Genomic DNA, 15,705 nt, shown 5'->3' on the forward strand with positions numbered 1-15,705 from the left:
ATTAGTTATGAAGAAATTAGTTATGCTAATTTTATGAAAAATTTATAAAAGTTTTCATTTTTCCTTTCTAAGAAAATATTAAATCACAAAATAAAACCTTTTAAATTAGTTATGCTCCTCAATGCATAATTATTTGACCTGAATGACCTCTAATGATCACGCAGGTAGGCGCAAATTTATTTTTGTATATTAAAATTCAAATTTTTTTGTTGTAGTTATTGTTGTTACTGTTGTTATTGTTTTTAAATCGTTATTTCTAGGAAAAAAATAAAATGTAAATTAATATATAAGCAAAATTGTATAAAAAAATTAATATTTGAATTACATAATAGATATAGAGATTTCATGGGTTTTAGGTTATGTATAAAATCGAATAATCGTAGAACTTGGGTTTTTAAAAAATCCGAATAAAATGAACAGCACTATTATATATCGGTGCATGGTGTGTTTATTTCGTGTTATAGAGATTTTCAGTAATGAAGGTCAATGGCACAACAATAAAATACATTGCAAAGTCGGTTTCAACTCTTTTAAGTATGTAATTTGTTGTTATAATTCTTATAAAAGGTCTTTTGGTTAGTAAGTATATCACAAAAGAACAGCCGCTTATTTTAAATCTCATGTAAAACAACAACACTGTTGGCTTATTTGGTCCAACCTCTTTGAAATCGCCTAAGTAATATGCAGCTCAAATCGCATGGTTGCCAAGACTAAAAATTCGTCTATTGTGAACGACTTTTGTAATTACATACGAAATTTTCAGTTAATTGTCAACGAATGATTTCGTTAATTATTTTATTTTTTCTATTTATTATTTTACTGTTAAAAGTCATGAAAATTCATATTTTATTCACAATCATGTAAAAGAAAAATATTCTTACCAATAATTGCAAAGAATTATTATTCATTTTCGATATTTTAACTTTAAACTTTTTATGTGTTTTGCATATAAGCCTAACAAAATTTCCATTTTGTCCAGAGTTGAATGGAGTAGTGCTTATTTTATTTGCTCTTTTGAGACGTGTTTACAAAAGAATAGAAAAGTTTTAAGTCACACTAAGAATAGTTAAATACGGAGACCTTATGAAATATTGGATCTGATATATCGAAGTGAGTAAATTTTTAATAAATTTGTTTAATAATAGTTTTGGACATAATTATAACTAGAATTTGTTAAGTTATTGTTATGAAACTATTTATTAAATTTATATTACAATTTTTGTGTACAAAAAGATAGAACATAAAAATTAAACATTTTTTGTGGATTTCAGTAGTCTTACTAATTGCTGGACCTTATTCAAAGGTTGTCCAAATAAAAAACGCAACAATGTTGAGTATTAAGTATAAAATGAAAATATTAAAAGTAAATAATACAAAAATAGTTTAATGCGATTCATTTTGAAATGACATATAAGGTATATAATAATTAATATATTAATATGTATATAATGATTCATCTAAAAAGAGGTATAACCGAACACGCCCGAATAACCTTTATATATGACCTTGTAATTATTTTCAGCAAACGACATTATTTCAATGTGTAATTGTCATACCGAATCGTGTTACTGCATATAAAAAAATATGGCATCACTTACTTGACGAAACTTTAAATTCAACGAAAAATTTACTATTAATGGCCGGCGGGAAGATAGTATCACGTCAAAGCAGAGTGGTTGAGAAAGAGAAAGGGACGTGTTCGAAAATACGTGAAATTTTACACAAAAGTGCCTAAATTGTCATTTTATATAATAAATATTAGTTGTTTAATAGCTGCCAAAGGTAAACATACTAAGTTCGGGAAATAGTGTCTTATATTATAAATTTGTATGTATTAAAACATCAGTATTCGCGAATGAGAACAAAAAACGTGGAAAAGAATATTGTGATAAAGTGTTACCCATTGTTTTGAAAAGTTGTGTCGCGAGATAATAAATAAGTTGGCATATATATTTATTAGATTGATTTCAATAAATAATATGTATATATCATTAAATTGTTGATGATTTTATTATTAATATCATTATTTATTTATTTTATGGAATGTTAGCAAGATAAAGTTAACTTAAAAAATACAACGCTGGGTTTTTCCATTACTATATGTGTATATTTACATCCTAAGTTTACCACGAAAAAAATTTAAAGAGGAACGCGGAATTATCGATTGAAAATGGCAGACGAAGATATTACTTTGAACGAAGATCAACTACTAGAAAATTTGGATGAAGCTAATGGCGAGCACGAAGCGGAATTGATGAATGAAAACGAGGTAAGCAAAAAAAACCTGTTTGTTAGATAAGTGAGATAAATAAACGAATTATATATAACGAATAACATAAAAGGAAGCTTTTTTGGTTCAGCCATTTTTCCATTAAGTTTGGGCGTGCATGCATTTAGCCGACACACAAGTCGTTTACTAAAAATTATATTTGGTTTATTTTAAGGACGAAAATAATATGCAAATTGATCCTGAACTTGAAGCAATAAAAGCAAGAGTTAAAGAAATGGAAGAAGAAGCTGAAAAAATAAAACAAATGCAAACAGAAGTCGATAAACAAATGACACAGCCGTCTGGAGTTCCTGCGACACCATTAACCCTAGAAGAAAAACAAGAAATTGATACGCGCTCCGTATATGTTGGGAATGTTGATTATGGAGCATCAGCTGAAGAATTAGAATCGCATTTTCATGGTTGTGGAACAATTAACAGAGTGACGATTCTATGCAATAAATCAGATGGGCATCCAAAGGGTTTTGCTTATATTGAATTTGGCTCAAAAGAATTTGTAGAGACGGCTTTGGCAATGAATGAAACACTGTTCAGAGGGCGACAGATAAAGGTAAGAAGTTTAAAATTTATAATATATAGTTGATTTAATTATATATTTTGGAACAGGTTATGTCCAAACGCACCAATCGTCCTGGATTATCCACTACTAATCGATTTGCTCGAGGTAGTTTTAGAGGTAGAGGAGCACGTATATCGCGTGCCTGCTGTCATTCAACTTTCCGTGGCACTCGTCGTCCAATGTAAGCGGATTTTAGTCATAAACATATCTATTGTTTGTTATTGTTTGCACGCGTTTTATTTTTCTTTAAACAAATTTTTTTTTTTTTGTGGTTTTAGTAAGGGTTACCGTGGTCGCGCCAATTTCTATACACCATACTGACTAATAATGTTTGATTAATATGGTAAGTTGCCTTTAATTTTGTTGCTCTTATTATTTTTAATTACATTTTGTATTTGTTATGCATATTGCTTGAAACAACACTAATTATATCATTTATAAAGAAGCAAAATTTATATTATTTTCATGATAACCATTTAGACCATATGCCACATAATACCACTTCTAAATTTATATTTCTTTAAACACACAAATTACATTTTTTTAAAATTTAAGTACTGATGTAGTCTTAAAAATTGTAGTAATATTATCCTTAACCCTATTGGAGTGTAGGTCAGTGAATTAGAACATTGGAAAATTGTAACTTGCGGTGAAAAATAGTAAATGAAATGAATATTAATAGTTTAGTTTATTTTTGTGTGTTTCAGGCAATATTGTCATAGATATATAATGAAATCATTAATTAAATTAAGGTTTGTTTAAAAACACTATATAATCTGTATTTTTATATATTGAATAAAATATAATTTTTAATCAAACCTTTTAATTTAGTTTGATATTTAAATAAGTTTTATTAAACTATTTCTAAACCCAAGTAATTTGAAAGTGATTTTTCACAAAATTTATGCTTAATATGAGATTTTTTGAATTATAATATATGTAAATGAAATCACAGTGTTTGGGTCTAGAGTTTGCATATCGGCCTAGTCGAAATGAAGTTGTTTTTAATATTTTCTTAATAATTTGGCATTTATCATTATTTGGACAAATATATATTAAGTTTTTAAATAAAATGGGTGCTTATAATTTTCTCGTACACTTTTATAGTATTTGCGTTTACATATATTACAAATTTATAATTTTGCTGTTTATTAAACGATAACCTTAAATGAACATTACTAGTAAAAGTATTTTATTTTTGATTTTCTAATGTATATTTATCATGTAAAATATGAGTGGGGTTAAAATTTAAACATTTCAAATTTCAAATTTTTATTATGAATTTAAATTTTAGTTATTTAAAAAGTTTTAAACATTTATTTTTTTTTAAATTTTGATTATTTGATATATATATTAATTTAAATTTGAAATATGTTAAATTTAAATAATTGTGAATTTAAAATTTAATTATATAAAAAGCTTTGAACATATTTTTCTTAATTTGTAATTTGTATTTGAAGTTTAAAACATGATAAATTTAAAAAGTTATAAATCCAAATTACTTTAAATTTAAATAAATTAAAATGTTAAAATTTACATAATTTTAAATTTGATGTTTTTAAATTTGAATAGCTTTAAATTAAAAGAGAATATAAAACTTTAAATTTAATAAGTTAATTAATTTAATAAATTATAAATTTATAATTTAAATTATAGTTACTTTGAACTGTTTTGTCTTTATATAAAAGATTATTGAGAAATAATTTTTTTCTATACCATCTTTTAGTAACTGAGGAATTCTACACCTATTTTAAAATATGAATTTTTAGCAATGGTTTTATTTTTTATTTTTTGTTTGTATATTGATTTTGAATGATATTTGATATTTAGTTTTAGTGAATATTTAAATTTTTTGAAATAATTAACTAATTTTAATATTTTACATTTATCATTTTGTTTAAAAGTTTGCTTTTCTTGCATTTTTTACCAAGCATACATATGTAAATAATGTCACCACTTGTTTTTTTTTGTAAACGTTTTGTTTTTAACATTTTAATTTAAAACAGCGAATTTAATTTCAGATTTTTTTTCATAGCCAATAATTTCAAAAAACATTATATATTGCCATGCTTCATAAGAAAAAAAATAGAGAAAAAATATATCCAAAGTATATGAGATTAAGGAAAATAATTTACTTTCTTAAAAAGTATATGTACGAAATGACTATGAATAGAAAAGGATTCTTAAGAACTTTAAATATTTATTTGAACAAAAAAAAAAAATAAATAAATAAATAAAAAAAAAACAAACAAATGGACTACTTGTTATCATCGATTTTATTTTTATGTTTTTTTATAATGTTTTTTGAATGAAACTTCCACTACAAATTCCCCTAAAATATTTTAATTTACGAACTGCTTATCTGCAAAATTTATCAAAATTAAAAAAAAAAATACAAAAAGGAGTTAAAAAAAATATCAAAAAAAAAGGAAAAGATGGAGAAAAAGAAAATAAGAAATATTTAAACAATAAGATTTTCTTGAAAAAAATTAAAAAAAGTCGAAAAGGAAGATAAAAAGAAAAAATGGCACAAAAAGAAAAATCTGAAAAGGAAAAAATAAAAAAATAATGGCAATTAAAAAAAAATCAACATTCAACACCCTATTAAGTAGCAAAAAATCTTGAAAAGAAGCACATCAAAATGGAAAATATAATATAAAAAATTAGTCATTTCAAAATAATAAAACTCTGTAAAAACTAAAAGCTAAAAAATCTCTGAAATAAAGTTCTTTCTAAACCTATTAAAAATTGTTTTACTTATTTATATAAAATATAAAACGACAGGCTTCTCGGGGAGATATGCAGATCTAAGGTGAATTATTGCTTAGTCTGATGAAGTGATAAACATTAATCCAGTCAAGGCGTAAAGAGGAGTTTTGAAGATATCTCGAGTTAACAAAGAGTAAAATTGCTCAAGTACACTGGCTCAAATAGCTTGAACATAGAAGAAAATATGTACACATTTTACATTGTTTGAATTATGCGAAATTAAGACATTAGATTTATTTAATCTTTAAAGTATGTTTACAATACTTAAAAATTAGTATAGCAAATCTATAGTAGGTCTGTTCCACGAGCTACTCGTAGTAACTTTGATTAACACTGTGTATAAACAAGTGCGTTCCACCAGCAAATTTTCGAATAAATGAGAGCATCTGAGAGAGCATAACATCCCTGTCGAAATTTGAAAATGCTACACAGACTTTACTCGTACATTTTATTTAAAGTAATATTTGTATGATGTGTGAATCAGCTATTTTGATTTGAATTTAAATTTTTGTATTGTCTATTTCCGTAGCACTGGTGTTCTCACCAGATTTTACATAAAGCTGTTCCCTGGAAAGCTATGTAAAGAGCGTAATTTGGCACTTTATTTGTATTACCTCTCAGTTTGTACTTTATTTGTGTTTTACTTGAGTTTTACTACGAGTAGCTCGTGGAACAGATCTAGTATGTATATAGAGTTGACGACTGAAATACATTGACGCGGTGTCAAAGTGAGCCGACATTATGATACCCTGCAAAATCAAGAAACTGTTATTATTTCTCGATGTAATGATATACGAAACTTCAGAAACTGACATGAAAAAATTTTTAAATTTGATCAATAACTTGAGATTTTTACAAATAAATTATTTATTTATTAGTTGAAAAAATATTTTAGCTATTACATATTATTATCAAACAAAATGTGCAAACATTTGAGAAACACATATAAACGACACATTTCAAATAAAACACGTACCTGTCACCGCACTCCCAGGACGCAGACCCAATCGCTTTTGAAACTCGACGGTATGTAGAGCTTTTCTGCACATGCCACGGCGATGAGGTTTCGGCTGAAATGCTCATCGCAATGATGTTTTAAATGCTCTCGCAGGTTACTGATTTGGTAAAGATAAAGAAACTGTAGTACACACACACACATACAAAGTAGTTTCTTTGAATCCTCCTCGTTTCAATCTAATTCACACCCATTCCCAATCCAATTTTACTTCTAAACAGTTCTCTCACCCCCCTGTCACACTACTTTCACCTATCCACATCCTAATAGCATGTTTCCACTAGCTTCGTTAGACCAGTTAAATTACTTGAGATTGCTTGAATTACTTGAATCTCAAGTAAATTAACTGGACTAACAATATAGTGGAAACGTACTATGACACATGTACAGTATGTTCAACGAATAACTGAAGCATTTGGCAACTCTATCACTTTAACACTAGTTATCACATTCATTTCATTAAACGTTTAAATGAAACTTCAATCAATGCTAATATTTAACATACTATAGAGCAGTATATGCCAATTCAACGCGATCAAATTGAAATTTCAAACGAAGTTCTTGTATCCGAAAAAAGCTTTCTGAAAAAACTATTCGTAGTTTATTAACTCTAAAATTATACATAATGTAATAAGCAGGATAAAAAAGACTTAGATAGATTTGGGGATCATGGAACTAGAAAGACGTTTTGAGCCACTGGATTGCGATGCTGATATTATTTCGATTTGTATTTTGGCAGTATATAACTATAACATCAGTGATCTTTGAAATTCCAAGATCCTTGTGGATATGAGCGTTTTTGACACACCACGGTGCACCATTTGTTTGTATAAGTAATTTATATTATATTCTCTGCACCTTCTCCATATTAGAGAAGCACTAGGGAGGAGCATTAGCGTATTTTGTTTTGTCCCCATTTACCATAAGACTGATTTATGTCGCTTGTTTTTCTAAGTTGGAAAACCCCGCACTGACGGCGTGAGTCTTCAAGCCACCAATATCAGTATCGTCGGCATACGCAAGCAGCATCACACTTTGGTAAAATATGGGGTTTGTAGGTACCTTTTTTTGTGAATAGGTCAATGTACAGATTATCCAGATTAGTGTAATAAATACATTTAATGTTTATAAATACCGGTGTAGTCTGACAAAAAATTCGGTAGAAAGACTTTGACAAGGGTGTTCCTGTCGTATCTCTCCGGTAAAGGAACTCAGATTACATTATGCGCTATAGATAACTCAGATATGAGGTTCTTCGATGTTTTTCAGATTTGGTGAACTTATATTAGAGAGAAATAGTGTTAGGCTTGGAACAATATATTATAATTTCTACAAGGATAAATCATAGCGGAATAGTTTATTCTGAAAAAGTTTAATTTCTACATTAAAAAAATGTTGTTGACTAATAAAATTACGGCTACGAAATATGAAAACATGGTAGCATATAAAAATTCGATATATATATAAATAAATACAAATAAGAAATAGAACATGTGTTTTTATCTTCTTAAAACAGAATATGATACTTATAATAAACGATCATTAACATTCTTGACTGTTTTTACTATAACATATATATGAGGCATAGTCTTAAAAGCAGACTGTTTATTTTACTTCCAATGCTATGAAATGTTTTAATATTTATTTATATAAGAATAGTGATGATTAGTTTTATGATTGTAAAATTGATTATTGGTCGTAAGATTGTTTTGTTAATCTTGGTTAATCATTTGCGAAGTTAACCCTGATAGTAACAGTTTCTTGCAAACGATCGCTCCTAAAGCTAATAGCCAATAATATTAATTGTTGCGCAGAAGATGTTTCCAGATGATAAAATTGTGGCAAATACTGAAAATGTTAACGTAAACGTACTAGAGGACAGTGGAAGAGAATCACCACTATTGTCACCCAATACAAAAATTATTACTGCAATTGAAGGAATACCGAGTACTGCATTTACGTGGCGATTATATGTAAATGATCTCATGGAAACCAAGAGGAAACGCAAAGATCGAGTAGCACGCGATTCCGAAACATTACCCGAATTTTTGGAACGATTTCCGTTAAGTGGTAAATTTTCAATATAAATTCAATATAATATATTTTCCGATAATTGTATTAATTGTTTTAAGATCATGCAGAATCTGTATGTTATATTTAATTAATTTTTGTACTCAATCGTAATAAGATGTTAATAATATTAAATTAATCTTACCTAGAATTACAGATAATTTTTTTAATAAAAAAAAAAATAGATAAAATCAACAGTCCTTAAAAATTTACTATGTACGTTTATATAAATTATCATTATATATATAAATATAGATATTTATAAACATATGCATATACCTATCAGGTAGAACAAATGCTATTCTTAGAAAGGATTTTTATTTGTAACCACAATTTTTAAATTGACGCTATTCAGGGAGATATCTATAAATTAAGATCTACCTGTCTTTTTAAAAAGTCACTATATAAGATCAAATATCAGAGCCTAGTCATCACAGTATCCTTAAGACTCTTGTTGGGAAGCAACGAAGATATTATAATTTTTAACGTACATAAAATTTATTTGAAGCGAAGATGTTTTTAGATGACCAAAATTTGCCAAATCCTGAAAACGATTATGCGAACATAGTACCGGACTCGATTGGAATGGAATCACCACCATGGACTCCAATATCAAATAATATCAATACAATTGAAAATTTACCGTGTTCTGCACTCAACTGGAAAATTTATTTAGAAGATCTCATGAAAGCGAAGAAGGAACGTCAGAAGCGAATAGAACGGGAATCGGAAAAAGTATCTGAATTTCTGAAACGTTTTCCCTTAGTTGATGATTTTGCATTGTAAATTATATTTGAAAATTTGACCATAAATTTTAATAATTAAATACATTTGTTCCTAAATATTCAAAATATATAATATATTAACTTGTAAAAATAAAAAAAATCTTCGAATATTATTAATATATTAAATAAATATAAAATTTTCTTCTGTTCAAAATCAAAATAAACTAATGTTTTAATAATTTTTACATAATTCTGATGAAATATTAAATATGTCTGGAAAGATGATAAAAAACTGTCGTCTTCTCTTATTGACCTCTGATTGTTAGTTTTCCTTTTAAATGTTTATGACGAGGAAGAATTCGATTCAGAGATTATCCATACTTGCAAATATTAGTAAGGTCATATCAGCATAGATCGTAAAAGAAAAACAATGAGACTACATATAGCAATAAAATGTTTATAGAGAAATTCTTAAGAATTTTTTATTTTTAATATTTGTTATACAAAGAAATATTGTAGGAAGTAGAAGTTATTGCCTAATTAGAGGGAAGCTAAATTAAAATTTCAATAGAAATTGAATCGTTCTTAAAGTTCATGGAACTGAAGTAATAATTTCACATTTTCACTAAAATTTTATAGTAATAAGGACGAAATTCTTAAAATGATTTAATTATTGTAACTGTGAAGAGTAAGCAGAAAAATATAGTTCCTTAAGTAGAAGTAAGTTAAGATGGTTTCATTTAAGACTTGCTCCATTTTAATATTGATAACAGGATCACTCCTTATTAAAGTTAGGTACAGTAATTCTCTTGATTACTTTAAGAGACGAAGTGTTAGATCTATATTTATATTAAGCTACCTTAAGCACGAATATTTTTGTACTCAATCGTAATAAGATATTAATAATATTAAATTAATCTTACCTAGAATTACAGATAATTTTTTTAATAAAAAAAAATAATAAATAAAATCAACAGTCCTTAAAAATTTACTACGTACGTTTATATAAATTATCATTATATATATTTATAAATATATAGATATTAGATATATAGATATATAGATATTTATAAATATATGCATATACCTATCAGGTAGTACAAATGTTATGCTTAGAAAGGATTTTTATTTGTAACCACAATTTTTAAATAAACGATATTCAGGGAGATATCTATAAATTGTGATCTACCTGTCTTTTTAAAAAGTCACTATAAAAGATCAAATATCAGAGCCTAGTTATCACAGTATCCTTAAAACTCTTGTTGGGAAGCAACGAAGATATTATAATTTTTAACGTACATAAAATTTATTTGAAGCGAAGATGTTTTTAGATGACCAAAATTTGCCAAATCCTGAAAATGATTATGCGAACATAGTACCGGACTCGATTGGAATGGAATTACCACCATGGACTCCAATATCAAATAATATCAATACAATTGAAAATTTACCGTGTTCTGCACTCAGCTGGAAAAGTTATTTAGAAGATCTCATGAAAGCGAAGAAGGAACGTCAGAAGCGAATAGAACGGGAATCGGAAAAAGTATCTAAATTTCTGAAACGTTTTCCCTTAGTTGATGATTTTGCATTGTAAATTATATTTGAAAATTTGACCATACATTTTAATAATTAAATACATAGTAGTAGTATTTCTTTTATTAAATTTAGGTTATATTTACATTTACAAAATTAACATTTTCAATAATTTATAATATATAAAACATAAATATTATAAATAATTATAAGAAAACTAATAAGAAAAACCTAACTTCATTTACATAATATCTAATTTTATCCTTATACGATTATGGCATTTGCCGTCAATCGGGTTAATTAAATACATTTGTTCCTAAATATTCAAAATATATAATATATTAACTTGTAAAAATAAAAAAAATTTTCGAAAATTATTAATATAATAAATAAATATAAAATTTTCTTTTGTTCGAAAGTACATGCACTTTCCAAAGAAGAAACACCCTTCGGGATTTCGGTCTATAATCTATGGTCATTGTACAACATGCATCGGTGTTCAAGGTCAGAATAAGAGAAATCACTTTATGCAAAAAAGCGTTTTATTATTCCTATATATATATTGTTTTTATTTGGTCGATGCACGATATATACATGCTTAAATTATGCCTTAAAGGTTTCGGTTAGTTTTCGCAGCGAACCATATTCTTTCAAATAACAAATAAATAGATGCATAAAATATAAAACAATGATATACATGGTAATAGTTGCTGACGTTATTCCGGTATAGGTAGTTAAGTCTATTGCATTTATCTTCTTAACTATGTACCATATGTCTTTCGTAACATAATGTAATAAATCAAGAAGTGGTTTGTTTGCCATAAAAAATGAGCAAAATGGAATGGAAGGTAACAGTTTCCATTTTTATTTCATCAGATATGGGATGGAAAAGAAAAGAAACCTTGTAAAAATCTTTACGCAAAAATAATGGAGTTTTTAATTTGTCTTAAAAAAAATCACAAAATTGGATGGGAAAACAAAATTGGATGATTTTTAATATTATTTTAGATGCAGGGTGAAATAGAAGAGTCCATCCGAAAAAGAGAATATAGTCAAATAATTCTTAATATCTTGAAGTAATAGACAAGTAATAGACATATATAAATTTTAACTCTATTAAATATTGTTTAGTTGACCTTCTTCATAAGATTTTTACTTCATACATGTATCGAAGATTATTTGTAAATATGATATTCTGAGTATATACATATATGTAAACAAAATGTTTCTATTATTTATAAAAATTTCAAGTGTTTTACAAGCGACGTTAGACGTAGCCTACTACGCGTTTTTCTTCTATGATAAAAATTATTTACTCATCTATACGCTCAAGTAAATGTATGCGTCATAAAATTTGAAATCCATTAATTTATAAGTACTATAAATTGACAAGCTTTTCGGATAAGACATTTTTGAAGTATTAGTTAATCTGAAAAGACTTTTCTTATTGTCTTATATTAGGAATTCTGCAGATGAAGGCAAAAGTGTATTTGCCGAAATACGTATAGAAATACCGACATCGAAATTGTATCTCTCCTTCCGATTTTTTTCTTTTATTGGAACAAGAAAATAGATTTTTTATTTTATTATTATTATTATGTTGAGGGAAGTTGAGTCAGTGCACCTGAGCACTTTTACTCTATATTAACTGCGAGGTTTCTTCAAAACCCCTGTTTGCGCCTTGACTGGATTATTATTTATCACATCATCAGACTAAGTAATAATTGACCTCAGATCTGCATCTTATATAAAAATCTGTAAATAAAATGGTATTTACTAGGCTGAGTGATTTATTCTCAACCTTTACGTTGCTATAGAGTATAATTCCAATTGATTTATTTTAATTAGAAGAACACACAAAATTATACTGCAAATATGAATATAGTTTTTATATATTTTATAATGCACCTAAACTAATTGATTATTAATACATAATTAATACATTATTAATATATAGTCTTTCTAGTTCAATACAATAATTTTTGGAGGTATCATACTATTTCTATTTCTTTTTCATTATTTTAATTAATTATTTCTTATCATTTATTTTGTAAATTCTTTTAATCAGTGCTTCATCATTTGAAATTAATTAATTGTTAAGTTGATTTTTATTGCATTGCTAAGATTGTTTTTCCAAGATTAGGATGCTTGTGAAGGAAACATTCAAAGAAGCGTTGTGCCCAAAGACAGGTATCTGTCTTAAGTTTATTGCCATCATTGCATGAGTGTACATGTGCTTTCATTACATCCTCGTCAGCGCCATATTCATGTAACATATTAACCAAATATTGTTCATCAAAACCTTTATAAGGATCAAATACACCCATTCGTTGAAGAACGCATTGTATATAGCATGGCATGAAGCTATCGTTAGGATATTCGTGATGGGTAACGATGTACTCTTCAATATAGTGTGGACCAATATTAAACTCAGCCTTACATTGTTCACGTGAGGCCATTAAACGTTCCATATTTAAATGATCAGCGGCAGCAAATGTTGCTATAAAGCATAAACTTATTATGAACGATTTCATTTTTAAAATTATTTTTTTTTAAAAACCGATATAAAAAAGTTTCAATTTTAATTAAAATCGTTATTAATAACTAATTCACTTCGACTTAGTTATTAGCTACTTAGAACGAAACTGAAAGGTGTATGAAAATCTCTGCCTTTTTATAGTGACTGCGAAATCGAGCTAAACCGCTTCGATACGATCGTTACGATCGTTTCTTCAAAAACGAATTATTCACTACATAAACGAATTGCTTGTAAAATTGATGAGTAAAGAGGATTGTAACATACTAACAATTCTGGGCTATAATGATTATAACTTCGGAATAAAAATTATTCCCTTATATATAAATATATAGTATGTATATTGTAAATGTTAATAGATGAGTTTTAATGATATTGTACCTTATATTAATTTTTAAGTAGAAATTTTATTTTAAAAATTCAATTTAATAAGTTAATAATATATATTTGACATGTGTTATATACAAATGTACATATAATAGATATTATATATTTAATAAGCATTATATATATAATAAATATTGTATATATATGTAATAAATATTATAAATATATAATAACCTTCTCTCTACTATCCACTATTATGAGGTTTTGTGAATTCAAAACCGCTTTTTTAGCTAATTGAAGATGACTCGTTCCTCCCTCCACCACAACGAACTAACTGACTATAATAAATTAAATATTTATATTTTACATATATAAATCTTATTACATATAAATGATAAATATTATATATATATAACTTATGTTATAAATTATTCCTTCCATAAATATATATTAGCAATTATTGTAACTTACAAAAAACATGACTAAAGTCATTGATTATTTGTAAATTATATTGACAATATAAGAAAAATATATAAATATGTTATTAATCTAAATATAATATATATGATAATTTTAAAATTGTAGGGTGTTGATAAATCGTACCAGTATTTCATCTTTTGTTTTTGCATTAATTCAAATAATTCTTAACAAATCTAATTTATTCTTTTATAAATCCTTTAAAATATTAATGTAATGACTTTATTAACTTACTTAGTTAAGATATGTATAAGTAAAGTTAAGCTTTGATTTAAATTTTGAAGTTCATAACCTTATACACAGTAAAGAGCTTTAACCTTAACATATTTATTTAAATAAATTTTTTTTCTGGATGTTTGAGAAGATTTGTATAGGAAATAAACCGGAATATCGCATATTTAAATCAGAATCAGAGAACATTTTGTTAATAGTATTTTTAAGTTTTATTTAAATATTTGTTAAATATATATATTAAAATAAAATATACTTTTTAAATATAAAAAACTTACAGAAAAACGTATATATTTAAAATAATTAAAGTTATTTGAATTAATAAATATTAAAAACTCAGGTTGTATCAAGTATAAGCGAAAAATTTTCAGCAAAGAATGTCCGTGGTACCATTATTTGACCTCAAATGGGTTTTAGTAACAAGGCCGACACTACAACATAACCTAACCAAAAGAACTAATTTAAAATTGAGGGAAAATTCTTTCCGAAAAACTATCAGAAACTATATCAGAAGCCTTATAAAAATCTTGAATAAAAATAAATATTAAAAAGAGATACGGTAAGTTATTGAATTAGGAATGCATGTATTGAAATCCTCAGTGCATAGACTATTAACTAGAGGAGAGAGTTTCTGATGACAGAAATCGCAGCGAAGAATAGATATAGCTATCAGCAAATGTTTTAAGAGCATAATTATGTGTAAGAAATAAATTATTGCAATGCATATTTATTGATATTATGACTTAATAAATATTTTGAAGAATTCATAATAATAGAATTTTTTAAAATTAATATTAATATATATCTGCCCGATTTTTGTATCTAAATTGAAGTATGCCCAAATAGATGCAGTACAAGAGGCGGTACTTAAAATCATTGCGGAATATGGAATAAGACAAATAGCCCCAGTTAGGTACTGCGGTAGTTTCTTATATTAAATGGTACCGTATCAGCATCGCATTGAAAAAAATGATCGTACTGTAGAGAGTCATTTTTATTTAAAAGAGTTGACAGTCAAAACTTGAACTCAAAAGGACTGCTTAAATTGAAAATATCGATTTACAAAACTTATTTATTTTCATTATTTTAATTGTTTATAAAGTTAAATTTTTATCCATATTTTGTATTTTATTTAAAGTTTACTTTACAAAATATGTTATCAATATTTGCTAT

The 15,705-nt window shown here is 26.4% G+C and overlaps 3 protein-coding genes across 5 annotated transcripts; 2 read left to right on the top strand and 1 right to left on the bottom strand.

Annotated features, from left to right (window-relative positions):
* Window positions 1-1,598: 1,598 nt before the first annotated feature.
* LOC119683596 (polyadenylate-binding protein 2) lies at window positions 1,599-5,043 on the top strand. 3 transcript variants are annotated; one of them, XM_038097369.1, is made up of 6 exons: window positions 1,599-1,782; window positions 2,051-2,269; window positions 2,445-2,840; window positions 2,897-3,030; window positions 3,128-3,192; window positions 4,871-5,043. In XM_038097369.1, exons 2-5 carry the CDS (start codon window positions 2,171-2,173, stop codon window positions 3,168-3,170), a joined length of 672 nt encoding a protein of 223 aa, XP_037953297.1. In that variant the 5' UTR covers window positions 1,599-1,782; window positions 2,051-2,170; the 3' UTR covers window positions 3,171-3,192; window positions 4,871-5,043. The 3 variants fall into 3 exon arrangements, with proteins under 3 accessions (XP_037953297.1, XP_037953299.1, XP_037953298.1); XM_038097371.1 differs by having other exon boundaries at window positions 2,123-2,269; XM_038097370.1 differs by having other exon boundaries at window positions 4,885-4,903.
* A 3,963-nt stretch (window positions 5,044-9,006) lies between these two features.
* On the top strand, window positions 9,007-9,503 carry LOC119686423. The gene has a single exon (XM_038101006.1). It carries the CDS (start codon window positions 9,217-9,219, stop codon window positions 9,487-9,489), a length of 273 nt encoding a protein of 90 aa, XP_037956934.1. The 5' UTR covers window positions 9,007-9,216; the 3' UTR covers window positions 9,490-9,503.
* A 3,498-nt stretch (window positions 9,504-13,001) lies between these two features.
* Window positions 13,002-13,609, bottom strand: LOC119682222 (general odorant-binding protein 99a). The gene has a single exon (XM_038095593.1). The coding sequence runs from the start codon at window positions 13,493-13,495 to the stop codon at window positions 13,070-13,072; it is 426 nt and encodes a 141-aa protein (XP_037951521.1). The 5' UTR covers window positions 13,496-13,609; the 3' UTR covers window positions 13,002-13,069.
* Between the last annotated feature and the right edge of the window lie 2,096 nt (window positions 13,610-15,705).

This window comes from Teleopsis dalmanni, chromosome 2 (genome assembly GCF_002237135.1).
Source record: "Teleopsis dalmanni isolate 2A chromosome 2, ASM223713v2, whole genome shotgun sequence".
NCBI classification, from domain to species: Eukaryota; Metazoa; Arthropoda; class Insecta; order Diptera; family Diopsidae; genus Teleopsis; species Teleopsis dalmanni.